This window comes from Anthonomus grandis, chromosome 15 (assembly GCF_022605725.1).
Source record: "Anthonomus grandis grandis chromosome 15, icAntGran1.3, whole genome shotgun sequence".
Classification (NCBI taxonomy): domain Eukaryota; kingdom Metazoa; phylum Arthropoda; class Insecta; order Coleoptera; family Curculionidae; genus Anthonomus; species Anthonomus grandis.
Window position 1 is genome coordinate 18,848,156 of NC_065560.1, and position 14,412 is coordinate 18,862,567.

General features: G+C 31.1%; 1 protein-coding gene across 1 annotated transcript in view; it reads left to right on the plus strand.

The window, feature by feature from the left end:
• Window positions 1–8,948: 8,948 nt before the first annotated feature.
• LOC126745054 (kelch domain-containing protein 10 homolog) overlaps window positions 8,949–14,412 on the plus strand; it is a 44,800-nt gene continuing 39,336 nt past the window's right edge. Inside the window, exon 1 of the mRNA XM_050452733.1 lies at window positions 8,949–9,509. Within this exon, the coding sequence (XP_050308690.1) occupies window positions 9,096–9,509 (414 nt within the window). The 5' untranslated portion in view covers window positions 8,949–9,095. The remainder of the gene's footprint in view (window positions 9,510–14,412) is intronic.

The window sequence follows — 14,412 nt, forward strand, 5'->3', positions numbered from 1 at the left end:
GCCAGATTTAACTAATATTATTACAAATGTTCATACTGACCGAATTCAAAGACAAAGCCAAAAAAGTTCGACAACTCATTTAAATCAGGTACAGTGGGATAATTTTTATTCTTAGCAAAAAAGCGTGAACTAGAATGGAAGTAGTAAGAATTTTTCATCGAAAATATGCAACATAAGCATTACTCTCAAAGATGTCAATCGTTCGGCTCTTAAGTGTTATGAATCAAGACGTGAGTCCGAAAGAATCCCTACATTTCAACCAGGTGTAACGCAAGTTCCTGAAGTTTAATTTTTAGTGAATATGGTTCCGGAAATGCAAGCAATGAATCCAGAACAGAAGAGAAGATTCAAGATTGGCATAATCTCATTAGCTTCGGATATTTCAGACGGGAAAAGTGTGATTAAAGTACCTTATCCCTCGCCCCCAACTCAGTCTCAGAACAATCTCAAAATAGTAGTATTGCTCAGTTTACAGTACTTCAATCAGCATCCCAACAAGATACTAATCTACTTTCAAACAACCCTCATCAGGAAGAACAAGCTGAATCTTGGTTTAACGCAAATAATTAAAATTTCACAATTCTAACAAGCCAGTTTTATTTATCAGACAAGTAAAGAAAAGTTTGACAGCAGATTTGACTAGCTAACTTTAAATTAAATAACACCCTACCTCTGTTATTACTTGTAAAAATATTATAAAACATATTTATACTGACCTCAAAGTAATAAGCAGATGTTCTTCTGCGGACACACTTTGCCTGTAGTTCGTATCCTTTTTTTTGCATAAAAAGGCGGACTTTCTTAGTTAAAAATTGGAAAGTCTCCTGACTCACATTGTAGAATAACCTGGACTTATCCGGAAACAGGTTTACTTCCTTAAAAACAATAAAAGCACTATGTCCTCTTGGTTCTTGCCAAAAGGGATGCACCCAAAACCGCCTTTTGTTGAAAATTTGCCTGGTTAATATTACTTAAATGCAAAACAGCAAGTAAATTATCTTCATTGGACGACGACATTTTAAAAACTATCTTCAATTTGCATGCGTTTTATACACCCTTTCGGTATGCGATCGCAAGACGGACACATGTTGTATACTTGACTTGCGTTTCAGGTATGCTTCACCAACGCTTCACCACTCTCCCTAATATGCAGAATTACAGAAGTTAATGCGTTAACTCGAGTGGTAAGAGATATATTTGAGATATATTTATATAGATATATTATATTTAAGATATAGATACTTACCAAGAATTATAAATTGGCACGATAGGTTTTGGAGCAAATTTTAAATAAAAAAAACAAAAGTACATTGTCTTTTAAATATTTTATTTTAAGATGAATTAAAATTAATTTAACAAAGGGTTTTAAAACACATAAAAATAGTTACAATTTATTCTAAATTAAATACTGTAAACTGTAAGTATGGTATACAGATCGTGTTTTCGTTCGTTACTTATAGGAAACCGCATAGAGGCGAAATTTTGCAACGTCGCGCGTGTACGAGTGCCTGCGACGGAGCACCGCCCCGGCCGGCCCGAGGACGGTATTCCGTATTAGTAAACATCTGACTTTCGTGGGAGCTGCGTCGTTTGGCGACAAAATGTCCCAAAATATTACGCGAAAATCCAGGAATTTTTAAAATATTTATTCTAATGCGGGTTTTACAGTTATGACAATGGGTAAAACCTGCATAGAATTGTAATCTTAAAATGTTTAATATGCTGTGTATTGCATAATGAAAATTAAAGCGTTATTCTAAGAAAAAATGAAATATCAATTCTGATAAAAATATAATAAAAAATCAGAAATAAAACTCTAATAAACAAACTTAACAACATATCATTTTTTAAATAAAAGGCTCAAATAAACCACCTTCTTTCGCTAAACAAAAACTTAACCTATCGTAAAAGCTATTTCGCACCTCCAAAAGAGTTTCAATTAAAATGGAATTGGCACCTTCCACAATATTATTTCTTAAATCCTTTAAATTTGTTAGCCTACTAAATTCATGCTTGTAAATGGTCTGTTTAAGGTAACCCCACAGATAAAAGTCATTTGGAGACAAATCTGGAGATCTAGGAGGCCGTTTATTATCGCCAGTCCCACTAATAAGGCGGTTAGGTGTTAATAAGCGGTAAAAGTATTTGTTAAAAATTCTTTTACCCTAGCCGCGTTATGAGCAGGACAGCCATCTTGCTAAAAATAAACCGATCCCAGGTCTACATCAGGTAGGATTTAAATGGCAGGAAAAACTTGGTTTTGCAGCAACTCAAGGTACTTTTGGGCGTTTAAAGTGCCATCAATAAAAATGGCCCTATAACATTGTCGCCCAAAATACCTGCCCAAACATTCAATTTCTGAGGATACTGGGTACGAAACTGAAAACTTCTGTGCTCGTTTTCCTGAGACCAATAACGAACAATGGAAGGATTGTGTTTGCCGTGTAATAGAAGGAGTAAAAGGACGAGAAGATTAAGGGAGTAAAAGAAGATTCATCAGAAAACAAAATATTTTTTTAAAAATATTCGTTTTCATTTGCCTTTTCCATCATGGTTTTACAAAATTCCATTCTTCGCCACTGGTCTTCAGGAAATATTTCCTGAGTTTTTGAATACTTCAAACATTTGTACCCATATTTTTCCCAGATACCGCTTTTGCCGAATTGCCTCCATAAAACCATTTAATTAGTTAAACTCTTTCGGAAGGAGTATAAACAACCATAGTGAAAAACACATGAAAATAACGCTCAAAAATTATTAATGCAATGTGCAGCAACACAGCAAAGTGAGGTCTGCTCACTCCCGGTTCAAAAAATAAAAACGAAAAATTCCGTCCCCTGCAAGCGGTGTTGCCATTATTTTGGGTAATACGTAGCTCACGATAACACGATCTGTATATTATTAATTGATTATATTAATTATATTAGTAATATTTAATATAATTACTTAATAATATAAAGTAATACTTTAACTGAAAATCCTAATAATTTCTGGATTTTCAGAAAAAATTACCTGCTTTTTTTGTTTCCATAAATGTTTATTCATTATAAGAAACATGTAACAAACACACCTAAATAAAAAAATATGGTATAAAAATATATTTTTTAACCATATATACAATTCTAACTAAATAATATATATCCATTAAAATTCAGCGATTTTCAAAAAGCTGAATAAATTTTAAAAAAATAATATATTACCTACTAATATCTTAGTATCATTAGCTCAAAAATTGAAAAAACAAAATGATTCTGATTGTGTATTATGAGTATTAAATGAGGATGTTTAAGATTTTTGTTTTTTTGAAGGCATTTTAGATTTTTAAAACTTTTTCTGTTTTCTAGAACGACTAACACTTAAAGATTGTTGTTGTGGTTTTGAAGTTAGCTTTTGATGTCTATCCTTTAAATATTTATAAATTTCTAAGCTAGTCTTACCTTGAATAATTTTACAACTCCATACTGGTCACAAAAAGAGAAGTCCATAAAAAAATGTTCATAAACCAACCACAACTTTTTCTCTAAATTGACTAAATGACCACGGTTTTCCAAAAATGTGTATAACTTAAAGTGGATTAAGTTGATTAGGGAAATCAATTTTTAAGAAGGATATGTCAATCTAAATGTGTCATCATTTTCTTTAAACTGAACAAATAGGTGTTGTGTTTCTAGTCTATGTCAATATCATTTCTACTCCAGCATCCCATCTAAGTCGCACAGGATTATCCGGGTTGTTAAAATCATAACCAGAAAAGTGTTTGTAGCAAACTCAATAATTGGTTTGTGTGTGAAGCTAGCGTCCGATCGATTTCTAGCGACCAAAATTGAGACGCAGCATATGTCGGTTGCCAGCAACCAATTAATAGTACACGCTCCCTGTTATTTAATCAATATAATGCCCGTATCTCTTGAAATTCCCAAGGGATTTTATTAATTTTTTGTCCAGATATTAACAATGAATACCTAAATCGACTTATGGTGGTCTTAAACCTCTTTTCATAACAAAACCTTATGTTGTGAAAATTAATTAAAAAGTTAAATGTTAAAAAAATTACGCTTAAGCTCTAACTTTAAGCTCTAACTCCCAAAATTCCCAAAGGATTTGGATAAAACCATTTTTTTCTATAAAAAAAATAAATATCTTAACTGATTTTAGATAGTTGCAAACCTTTACAAACGAAAGTTTTTTCGTAAAAAATTATGGAATTGATAGATATAAAAAAAGGAAAGGGTGTAACTTCCAAACTCCCAAAGGATTCTTGTAACTTTTTTATGTAACTAAAAATAGATATCTACTATCTAAACGTTACTTCTTACTTTGGTTATTAACTTTTTATTATTAACATTAAATTGGTATTAAGACCATTTCACATAATGTCTATGTTTATGAGTGACGTAAAGGCAAAACATAAATGCTATGTCCCAGGTTGCATAGACCTATAGTCTAGTCGCTTCCTTTTTCCAAGAGATGCCAAATATAGACAGCAATGGATAATTAATATTAGAAATCCTTGCCTCAAAACAACTGGCAAAATAATTCAAACAGAACACCTTGTCTGTGCCAATCATTTTGCCCCAGAATTCATTCTACCTACCCTCAAATCAAAGCACTTAAAAAGGCTAGGTTGTACCACGTGATTCATTTAGGATGTGACGGGGTAGCATATTTCAGAATCTGTATATATAACATAAATGTACATGGATGTAGCCATATTTTCTAATTAATATTCTTTTGTGATACTAAACATAATTAATTTTATGTCTAAAAAGAATACTGGTGTTTTTTCTAAATATAATATTAAATTAAAATGCTTTTGAATTACCACACCTATCATACTTTAGGAAGTTTTATTAATTCAATCAAAAAAACATTCATATGTTTTTTTATTGAATTAATAAAACTGCAGCCAGAACCGAAAGCAAATCGAGAAAAACCATAATAAAACATACAGTGCCTCTATTTATCGGAGACTGAATGAAACAAAACAGCTCCTATAATGTACGGCAAATCGATGCCTGCCGATCTTTTGATCAAGCGGACAACTTAAAACAAGTCGACACATTCGTTCCATTCAATTTTATTTCTCAAGCTATTTCACAGAACATCCCCCTAAGAATTATTAATTCATTTAGAAGCCTTTTGTTCATAACTAATAAAACATATTTTATAATTTTTGGACGTTTTCCCAAGAGCTACTAAATAAGGTTGCAAACATATACAAATATCGAGATGGCGCTGCTTGAGTGTTATTTTTACCCAAGCAGCGCAGTGTGTTAGGTGGAGTAATTTAATAAATTTACTCTTAATTGAAAGCCTATTGATTAAAAAAAAATAGTAGGTAGGTAAAATTACGATTCGACACGATTACTCGATATGACTGAATCTAAATAAAATTTTCAATCGTGAGTATCTTGCGGATTGCCTACTTTATAACTTTTTGACGATATAGCTTCTTCCTTATTTAAAATTATCTTCCTTTTTTTACGTGCATAATTTGTCAGCATCCTTTTTTAAACGTATTTGTTTCATTGATTGTTAACCAATAGTCATACCAGGTTTTCATCAGTTTATTAAGAAGCTCTCTTAAACACAACAACTAATGTAATAGATATAATTCGACCCTATTTTCCACAACCTTCTGTTAATAATGGAGACAGAGGAAGTAGAGAGTTACCATTGAATGGGCAATATGTCAAGATTTCATGCGACAGATGTTACCAAAGAAGCATTGAACAAGATTTGAATTTTGGAATTAACGAAACTACTGCAAGTCGTTGGATCCATAAAATTACTGAAATTATTGACAATCACCTAGCTGATCGATTCATTCATTTTCCAAATATAAGAGATGAGAGACAAATTAATGTGGGATCATTTTATTTTCGCAGATTTAATTTCTTTAACGGTTTTTGGTTATCAAATAACCTTTGTTCTTATTCAAATCATTGCGTGACTTTAAATTTAACTGTTATTCAAGAGCGTTTCTTTATTTATCTTTTATTCTCTTTTATTTTATTAAAAAAAATTTTATTTAAAGTTCCTCCAACCCCTAGACAACTACATAAAAACCTACATTAATGAATTAACATTTGTGGAGAGATCCAATTTCCCTGGTTTTATAGGTCCTATTGATTACACCTATGTTGCCATATTAAAACCAAACGTGGATAAACGCAACTTTTTGTGATTTTCCATGAATTCAATTATTATTTTCCAGGCATATATTTAAATAAAAAAACACGGATGCGACAAAAATTCATTAAATTTAAATAGCTAAATATGATTTATATTTAAAGAAAAATGTCTGTTCTATTTGAATACTATATTTTGTTACTTTTTTAAAATATGTATTTTATTATTGTTTTGAAATCTTCCATTTATTGCTACAAAACTTAAGCAAAAAACAAAAATTACCTTAGAGTAATCAATATTCTTTCGCCTGCAGGCACACACTCTCTCATATTTCTATCTTTTCTATGAGCGGGCTAATTATTCTTGTCAATTCCAGGTAGGACTCTTGTAATGTTGGGTTATTCCCATCAGGACAGGTTTGGGGGTAACACTACCTACGTGCCCTTATTAATTAGACAGAACTGTTCATAGCTTGGAATATATTCAATATACGTTTATCAAAAAATAGTCGCCAAGTTGCCGAAATAGTCATGGTCATCAATAATTTAAGTACATTGAACCAATAAGTAATGCATGCACGTATAGATCTACTTATTTCCTAATATGTTATTATTGCAATTTTGGAGTATTATAATTTGGTATGGCTTGAAGGTATCAATGGCCTTTTTATATTATAACAATGAATTTGTCGCAATTGCTTAGCAATTATATTATTTATTATTAAATAAATTAATAAATATTATTTATTATTATTATTAAGTTTATTATTAAGTAATTTATTATTAATAAGTCTCGATTACACTCTTTGGACATTCGATAAAATACTATAACCTTTCTATATGTTTGAGACAGTTCCTATGCTGCTACAAACAGTCTAGAATTACGATTTTCCGATTTACGTTTATTTATCAATTACGATTATGTATGGATGGACCCAGTATTCTTTTCGTGCCCTTGGTTCTCTACGGCGGTATTGATAATAATCAATCATGTCTTCCTCATCAGAACTTTATACTGTAAAAATAATTATTATCGATTATATTGTACTGCTATAAACACAAAACTGATTCCAATAGTTTTAAATATTAACAACAAAAGCCAACACGAACTAAATTTATTTTCCAAAAAATGCACAGAGCTACGACCTGTCTCCGACCATCTTTTTCTGCCGTCTATATTCCTTACTCGCTATTATCGAGAACCCTAAAATATTTTATCTTACTTCGGTTTTTAACAGAACAATGTAAGAAATATAAGCGTTGATGCCTATTGATGATGGAATTTACTTAATTAGTGTAAAATAGTGATATACTGAGTTTACAGATAATAATAAGTAATATATAATTGTTAATATGTATAATAATTATTAATAACTGAATCAAGTACTATTAAAAAACTAATAATAAATAATTAATAGGAGATACTTATAAATACGAATATGGTTAATAAATAATATTTAACAATAACCTAAACTATAGATATATTAATGTTATGACAGTAATGTATAGAGGGTGTTTCGGAAGGAAAAGGTTCAGAAGGTCAAAATAAAATAAATTAACCCATATGTTTAATCCGATTCTTAACCGTTTCTGAAATAATTCCTCAAGAAACAGGAATGTTTCCAAGCGTAAGAATTAATTCTGAACAAGAGGCGGGACTAAATGTGGAAAATGAAGAAAATGTTCTGGATATGGCTGAAGAGGAGAACCCGGGTGTAGTACGAGGCGGATTACAAAAGAACTTCGATTAGCATCACATGTGGACATTTGGAAGACACTTAGGAAAAACGGTTTTAAGGCTTTCCATATTTAACCGTGTCAACTTCTTCAAGAGGGTGATTATGGCTTAAGGGTTCAAGTTTGCGAATGAATCCAACAAAATCGAGGCCATACATGAATACCTTTTATTTAGCGATGAAGCTTATTTTACCCGCAATGAAATTAATAAGCAACACAATGAACATCGGTGGTCAGATGAAAATCCTCATGCCACGTTTGAACGAAACTTTCAATATCTATTTAGTGTTAACATGTGGTGTGAAATGCTGAACGATCAGTTGTTTAGTCCTTTTGTACTAGATGAGCGTCTCATTTCCCAAAATAACATTTATATTCCCGTAATATTAATTATAACTTATATATTTATTATAATAACGAAATATTCGTAGCCAACAAAATATTCGACAAACTTGAGCCGATATATTTTTGTTACTACTTCCTGCCTTGCTGCGATTCTCCACCGTCGTGGCTTATCGCTGACGCATCAGTTTTAGAATTCCTTAACATAATGCAGCTTGCCTTGAAGTTGGTGGGGGTATTTTTAAAAACATTTTAAATTGTTGGAATTTTGTTTTTTTACTAGTATTTGTTTGTGTTGCTTTTAAAATAAAAAATCTTACAAAAAAAACTCCAGGACCGATTATTTCAGAATTTTTTAGAAATTTTCCTCCCGAAACACCCTGTACTTTTATATTATGTACAATCGTAAAAAAACGTTTCATATTGTCGCATACGTGTCGTGTAGAAAAGTATATTATAAAAAAAGTATACTAGTTGCAACTTTTGTCTTAAAAAAGTCGCACCGTGGGCGGTCGTCATAAATAAATCAAAAAGTAGGTGAAGACCAATTTTGGGATATTGCAAAATGTAAAAAACTCTTGGTATGCCAATAACTGTATGGTGGCACCACTGTCTACTTTACCCTATATGTCAAAATTAGTTCAATTTGCATCTTTCGTAGAGGACGCCTCATACCACCGGAATTTCTCCTCGTCAACAAAGCAACCCGTATTTCTCTATATTTGTGTTCTGTGTCTATAGGTATGTTGTCTATGCAGTTAACCTTTTAACCAGCAAGCAAACTGAAGAGTAGTTAACCTTCATCTTAAAATTATTGTGAAATTGTTCTAGGTAGTTTTTCAAAATGTTAATAATTGTCGACCTCTGTTCGTGGATGTACCATGAATGTATTCCAAAAAATGTCTGGTTTGGCTAAAAATATTTTTCAACGCGGTTGGTGGTTTCATCCTGAAAATGTGCACTACAACAAGTTGTGATGAAAGTCTCTATTCCTTTAAACCATTTTGCTTTAAAAGGGTTGTTTTTGCTCCCACAAGTGGTAAGATACCCCATCCAAGAAGTGGCCATCGAATAGGAGCAGATGCAACTAGTTTTTATGCCTTTGGAGGGTATAATCCTCTAATAAGAAATGAGGAGTATCATTACGAAGATGAATCTTATATTGATTCCTACCCGTTGTTCCAAGAATTGTGGCAGTTTAATTTTGCATCCAAAAAATGGAGAAAATTTAGAAACAGTTCTTCTTTGCCAAAGGAATTGGTATCAAATGCATTGCTTTTGCATAAACATTTTTTAATGGTAAGTATTTTTAATCATGAATACTAATATAACTAGTTTTATCAAAATGGCATATTTCATTTAATACTTTCATAGTTCCAGTATCTTTAAACTCATTAAATTAAGAATTTTTTGTGTGGATTGGCATTGCTGTAATGCTGTATTCTTTTTAGTTGTACTTCATATGTCAGAAGGCCAAAACCTTATACAGTCATAAATTATTTTAGATCAAAATTAATTACAATTATTATAAACTATCCTAATAAGAACTAAACATAATAAGATATCTTCCTCATTTGTGCTGGAGGAAATATTGTGGGGTTGCAATGCTCTAAAGGCCTCAACTTTCACTCTTGTTTGGCATTTTATAATATCTCCAATCATTTTTTTTGTGCCACATATAACAGTTCTCAAATAGAAATCTTATTTAGAGTGTACAATGGATTACAATCTGTGTGTGTGCGCATAGTTTAATTAAATACAAAAAATTAACTAATTACAACTTATGGCAAATATAATATTACTTTAAGTACTTAAATATGTAAAGGATGAAAGGAATAAGTTATACCAGAAAATCAAGTAGCAAGTAAGTCATTTTGTACAAACAAAGTCATTTAGTAGATCAATCTAAATTATTTACCATGTACTAATTTTGGGTTTCATTTTATTAAAGGTTTTATTTTTTATATCAAATGGAAGCATGTTGTATATGTTTGACACAATATAAAAAAAAATTCTTTTTTGACATTTTTAAGTTTGACATATTCAAATAATCATAACCAATATTCAAGTCTGGTTCCAGGGAGGAGGCTACTAACTACTGAACAGTTTGTAATCAGTCAGAGATACTTAAATTACTTAACTTCTTAGTCAGTAAAAGACTTTCTTGATCTTTTTGAAATCTTATTAATCTAGAGCAGTTTGGCTTTATTAAGGGTAGAACTCAGTAGATCTACCCTATGTTTGAATCAGTATTCAAACTTGCTTTTATTTGTAAATTTCATTTTGAACAGCTTGGAGAGGGGCTCTTAGGTTGATTTGGTCTATGCAGATTTTGCTAAGGTGTTTGACCAGGTCAATCATGGGGTGCTTTGTGGCAAACTTAAGGCTTTGGGAGTTTTGAATCCCTTTCTGTCCAGGATCTATGATTATAATTATAACAGATAGAACCCAGGTGGTGAAAATGAGAGGGTTTGGCAGGGAGGGGTGATGGGAGGTACTTTTTTGCATTTTCCTGATGGATTTAAGTTAGAGGATTAAAAAGAGTAGTTCTTTGTGGTTCGCTGATGATGTAAAGCGTTTCTGGGAGGTTAGGTCCCTCAATGATGCTATTGGTCTCCAGGAAGAGCTTGAGGTATTTTTTGAGTGGTGTGTAGAAAATAAAATGACTTTAAATATTGGGATGTGTCAAAAAATCATATTTTCAAGACAAAGAAATTTGATTAACTTTGTATACTCTGTGGATGATACTCCACTTAATAATTAAATGGAGACTGCAGATCTTGGCATCTTAATGAATTCTAAGATTACTTTTTCTAGTCACAAAAAGTAAATTACTTTAAAGGCAATGAAGGTATTGGGATTTATCCATAGGTGTTCAACCATTTTTTCAAAATTTACATTTAGAAGGTTATACTGTTTTCTAGTATGCCCTATGTATTTTAGAATACTGTTCTGTTGTATGGTCTCCTTCATAAAAAGAGTGCAGAATGAATTTTTAAGAATTGTAGCTTTCAGGTGTGGTTATTAGAGAAAGGAATATAAATGTGAGTGGGTTATATCAAGTCTGAACTTACATTCTTTGGAAGCAAGGAGAATCCTAATTGATGTTTCTTGCATCAGGTGCTTTACTATCATTGATTGCCCCCAATTGTTGGCCTTGGTTAAGTTAAAGATACCCTCTGGAAATAGAAGAGAAGCGAAAGTTTTTTTGTTCCATTCCATCGGACTAGCTATGGCGTTAATGAGCCCATTTCTCATTTGGTTTCTAAGGCTAATATTTTTGGCTGATCAGATATATTTTTTGACTCTAAGCTTACAAGCTTTAAAAGAGATTTGAAAGAACATTTTGTGATGCCCACCTTACAACTTGTCTAAATGATTTGTAGTGTTGCAACTTTTATGATTTATGTATTATGTATTTGAATTTGTATTGGTTTTAATTTTGCTTCCTGTGATATAAGATGGAGTTTTTATAGAGAGTATAGAGATATTTTTATTGATATTTTTATAGAGAGTATAGAGTATAGAGATATGCAGTGTGATATTTTTCACAAGCTTAGATGTAATTTATTATATATTTTCTATAATTACAATGTAAACCGATTCCATCGATATAAAATAAATAAATAATACTACATAATAGAGCTTACACAAGTCAATATTAGACCGTTAAACAATCAATATTACCCATTAATTCACAAAATGATTTAGATATTCTTTAATACTAAAAAAACTTTCACATACAAGGTACTGCTTAAATTTTCTTCTAAATTTGTTAAAAGGCAACATTTTAATGTGAAGTGGTAATTTATTGTAGAACAGTGGCCCATAAAAAGAAGGTCCAGTTTTAATGTGATGTATTCTATGAAATGTAGTGTGTATATGATTGTGATTTATTGTGAAATGCATATCTATGTCTTTGAAAGTTTTATAATTATTAATTTTCTTTTTAACATGCAACAGACACTGAAATATATATAGGATTGGATAAGTCAATATGTTCATCTTAGAGAAATGTGTTCTACAGACTGCCCTTTAATTTAGATTTAAAAGAATTCTTATTGCCTTTCTTTGAAGAGAGAAAATATGACTTGCAGGCATGACCCCAGGCAAGAATTCCATATGATATTTTTGAATGAACACATGCAAAATAGGCTTAGTAAATATCTTATGGACAAAGCAGCCTTAGTAGATACACTATGAACTAAGTCTCAAAGAGCAAAGCATACCAGAAACCACCTAGGCCATAAATAATAATAGTGATAATAAATTTATTAGCAATTGTTATTTATTACAATTGTTTACAATTATAGTAACATATACCCATAAATTAAATAAACATATTTACAAATAATCAATTAAATAACTTCTTAGATTCCATTCACAAATCAGAGCACCAAGTCCCAAAACTCCAACTTAATTGTATTGTTTTACTTATGTAAATACTCAATCAGTAATTGGCTCAACATTGATTTTAACAATTGATTCTAACCAATTAATGCACAATGGTATTAAAACTACTGTGTCTGCACCTTTAAACATTAAAGTTAGTATCTTAATTGATTGAGGTTAGCTAATAATAATAATAATAATAATAATAATAATAATAATAATAATAATAATAATTAACTTAGGAATATTAAATAAACCTTACCTGCAGAGGGGACAAGCAAATGGCATCATTCTCAAAACCATCACAATAAGTCTAATTTCACTGGAGGATATGCTACCACAAAACACGTTCTCTGCAAATAACTCTCCTGCAGAAATCACACGGATACCCAAAAAGTTCATTTTTGATTTCCTTGAATGAGCAATTCTTACTGCATATATTGATGGTCCAGTTCCATAAAGCACCAAGTCCAAAATGCATGTTTTTTATTTATTGGCTCTTAAACATAATGAGCACATTTAATTGTTCCATAAAAAGTTTTCTATGGGTATATTTTAAATTGTAGGTGATGAGATTTATTGAAGACACTCTGAGCAATAGGAGTCAGATACAATAAATAATATATATTTTTTTAATTATGGTATTATATTTATTATAAGCAATTTTGATGACTGGTTGCTTTATGACACTGATAATGTATTCACTTCTATGATTTAATTTCAGTTATTATAATGTAAATAATAATATAGGATTGGTTTTGTTTAAAAAAAAAATTATTAGAAAAGAGATTTAACATAACTTTTTTATTACAAAACAGGTTTAACAGTAACCATTATTATTTACAATATCTAATTTATTCAGAATCACTATCTGCTGGGTCATTATTACAAACTTTTGAAGTAGCTGGCAAATTTTTGTAAAAGCTTCAGTACTGACTTGGTATAGCATTAGAATCACATCGGCTTATAAGGTCGTTTTTTTTGGCCTGTGGTATTTTTATTGGATTGGAGTAAAGCTTCTTTAGATTAATATTCTTATTACTATAATTACATTAACCCCTAGTCTTATAATAAACATCAATTTCCTTGTAGTCATCTTCTGTGTACGAGGTTTTATAAAAAATGCTAAAAGGGTTACTTTTCATAACATTTATCGCACAAATTTCCTGGACTTTTTCGCCAATAACGTTTTGATTAAAATTGTTACCAATTTCTGATTGCAAATATTTTACATCCAAGAAGTTAGTGTAGTTCATTTCAATGCATTTATAAGCATTGCCCTTTTTTTTGCGAGTCGTATTATGGAAATTAATTGGTCGGGGGTATAAATGGCCCCACTTCGAAGACAACGTTTTTTTTCCTCTCAATTAAACAGAAACCTTGATTACCAACTACATCATAAATGGTGAAATTGTATGTAGCAAGTCGTCTTTTATAGAAAAAGGCACTAATATCTCCACAGGGAACAGACAAAACAGCCTGTAGATCAAAACAGGCTACCTGTTAAGTGTTATCTAACTTTGCTTTATTTATATCGTTTTCTTTCTCTTGCCGACATAGCTTTTTCTCCTTTATGTGCTTATCATAATTTGCTTGTTTTAGTTCTTTTTCTGTCTCAGTACAATTGTTTAGTGACACAATTCACAAGTCATACACTGGTCTTTTTTAAGGATGTAAAAGGCAATATTAAATTCTGTGTTGAAGATGGTTTCGTACATGTTTTGCTTGGCAAATGGTTTATTAAGTTCTTCGCACTTTGCCTTATAAAGTCTGTACATTGACGCAATATTAAGGCTTCCATCTATGTAGC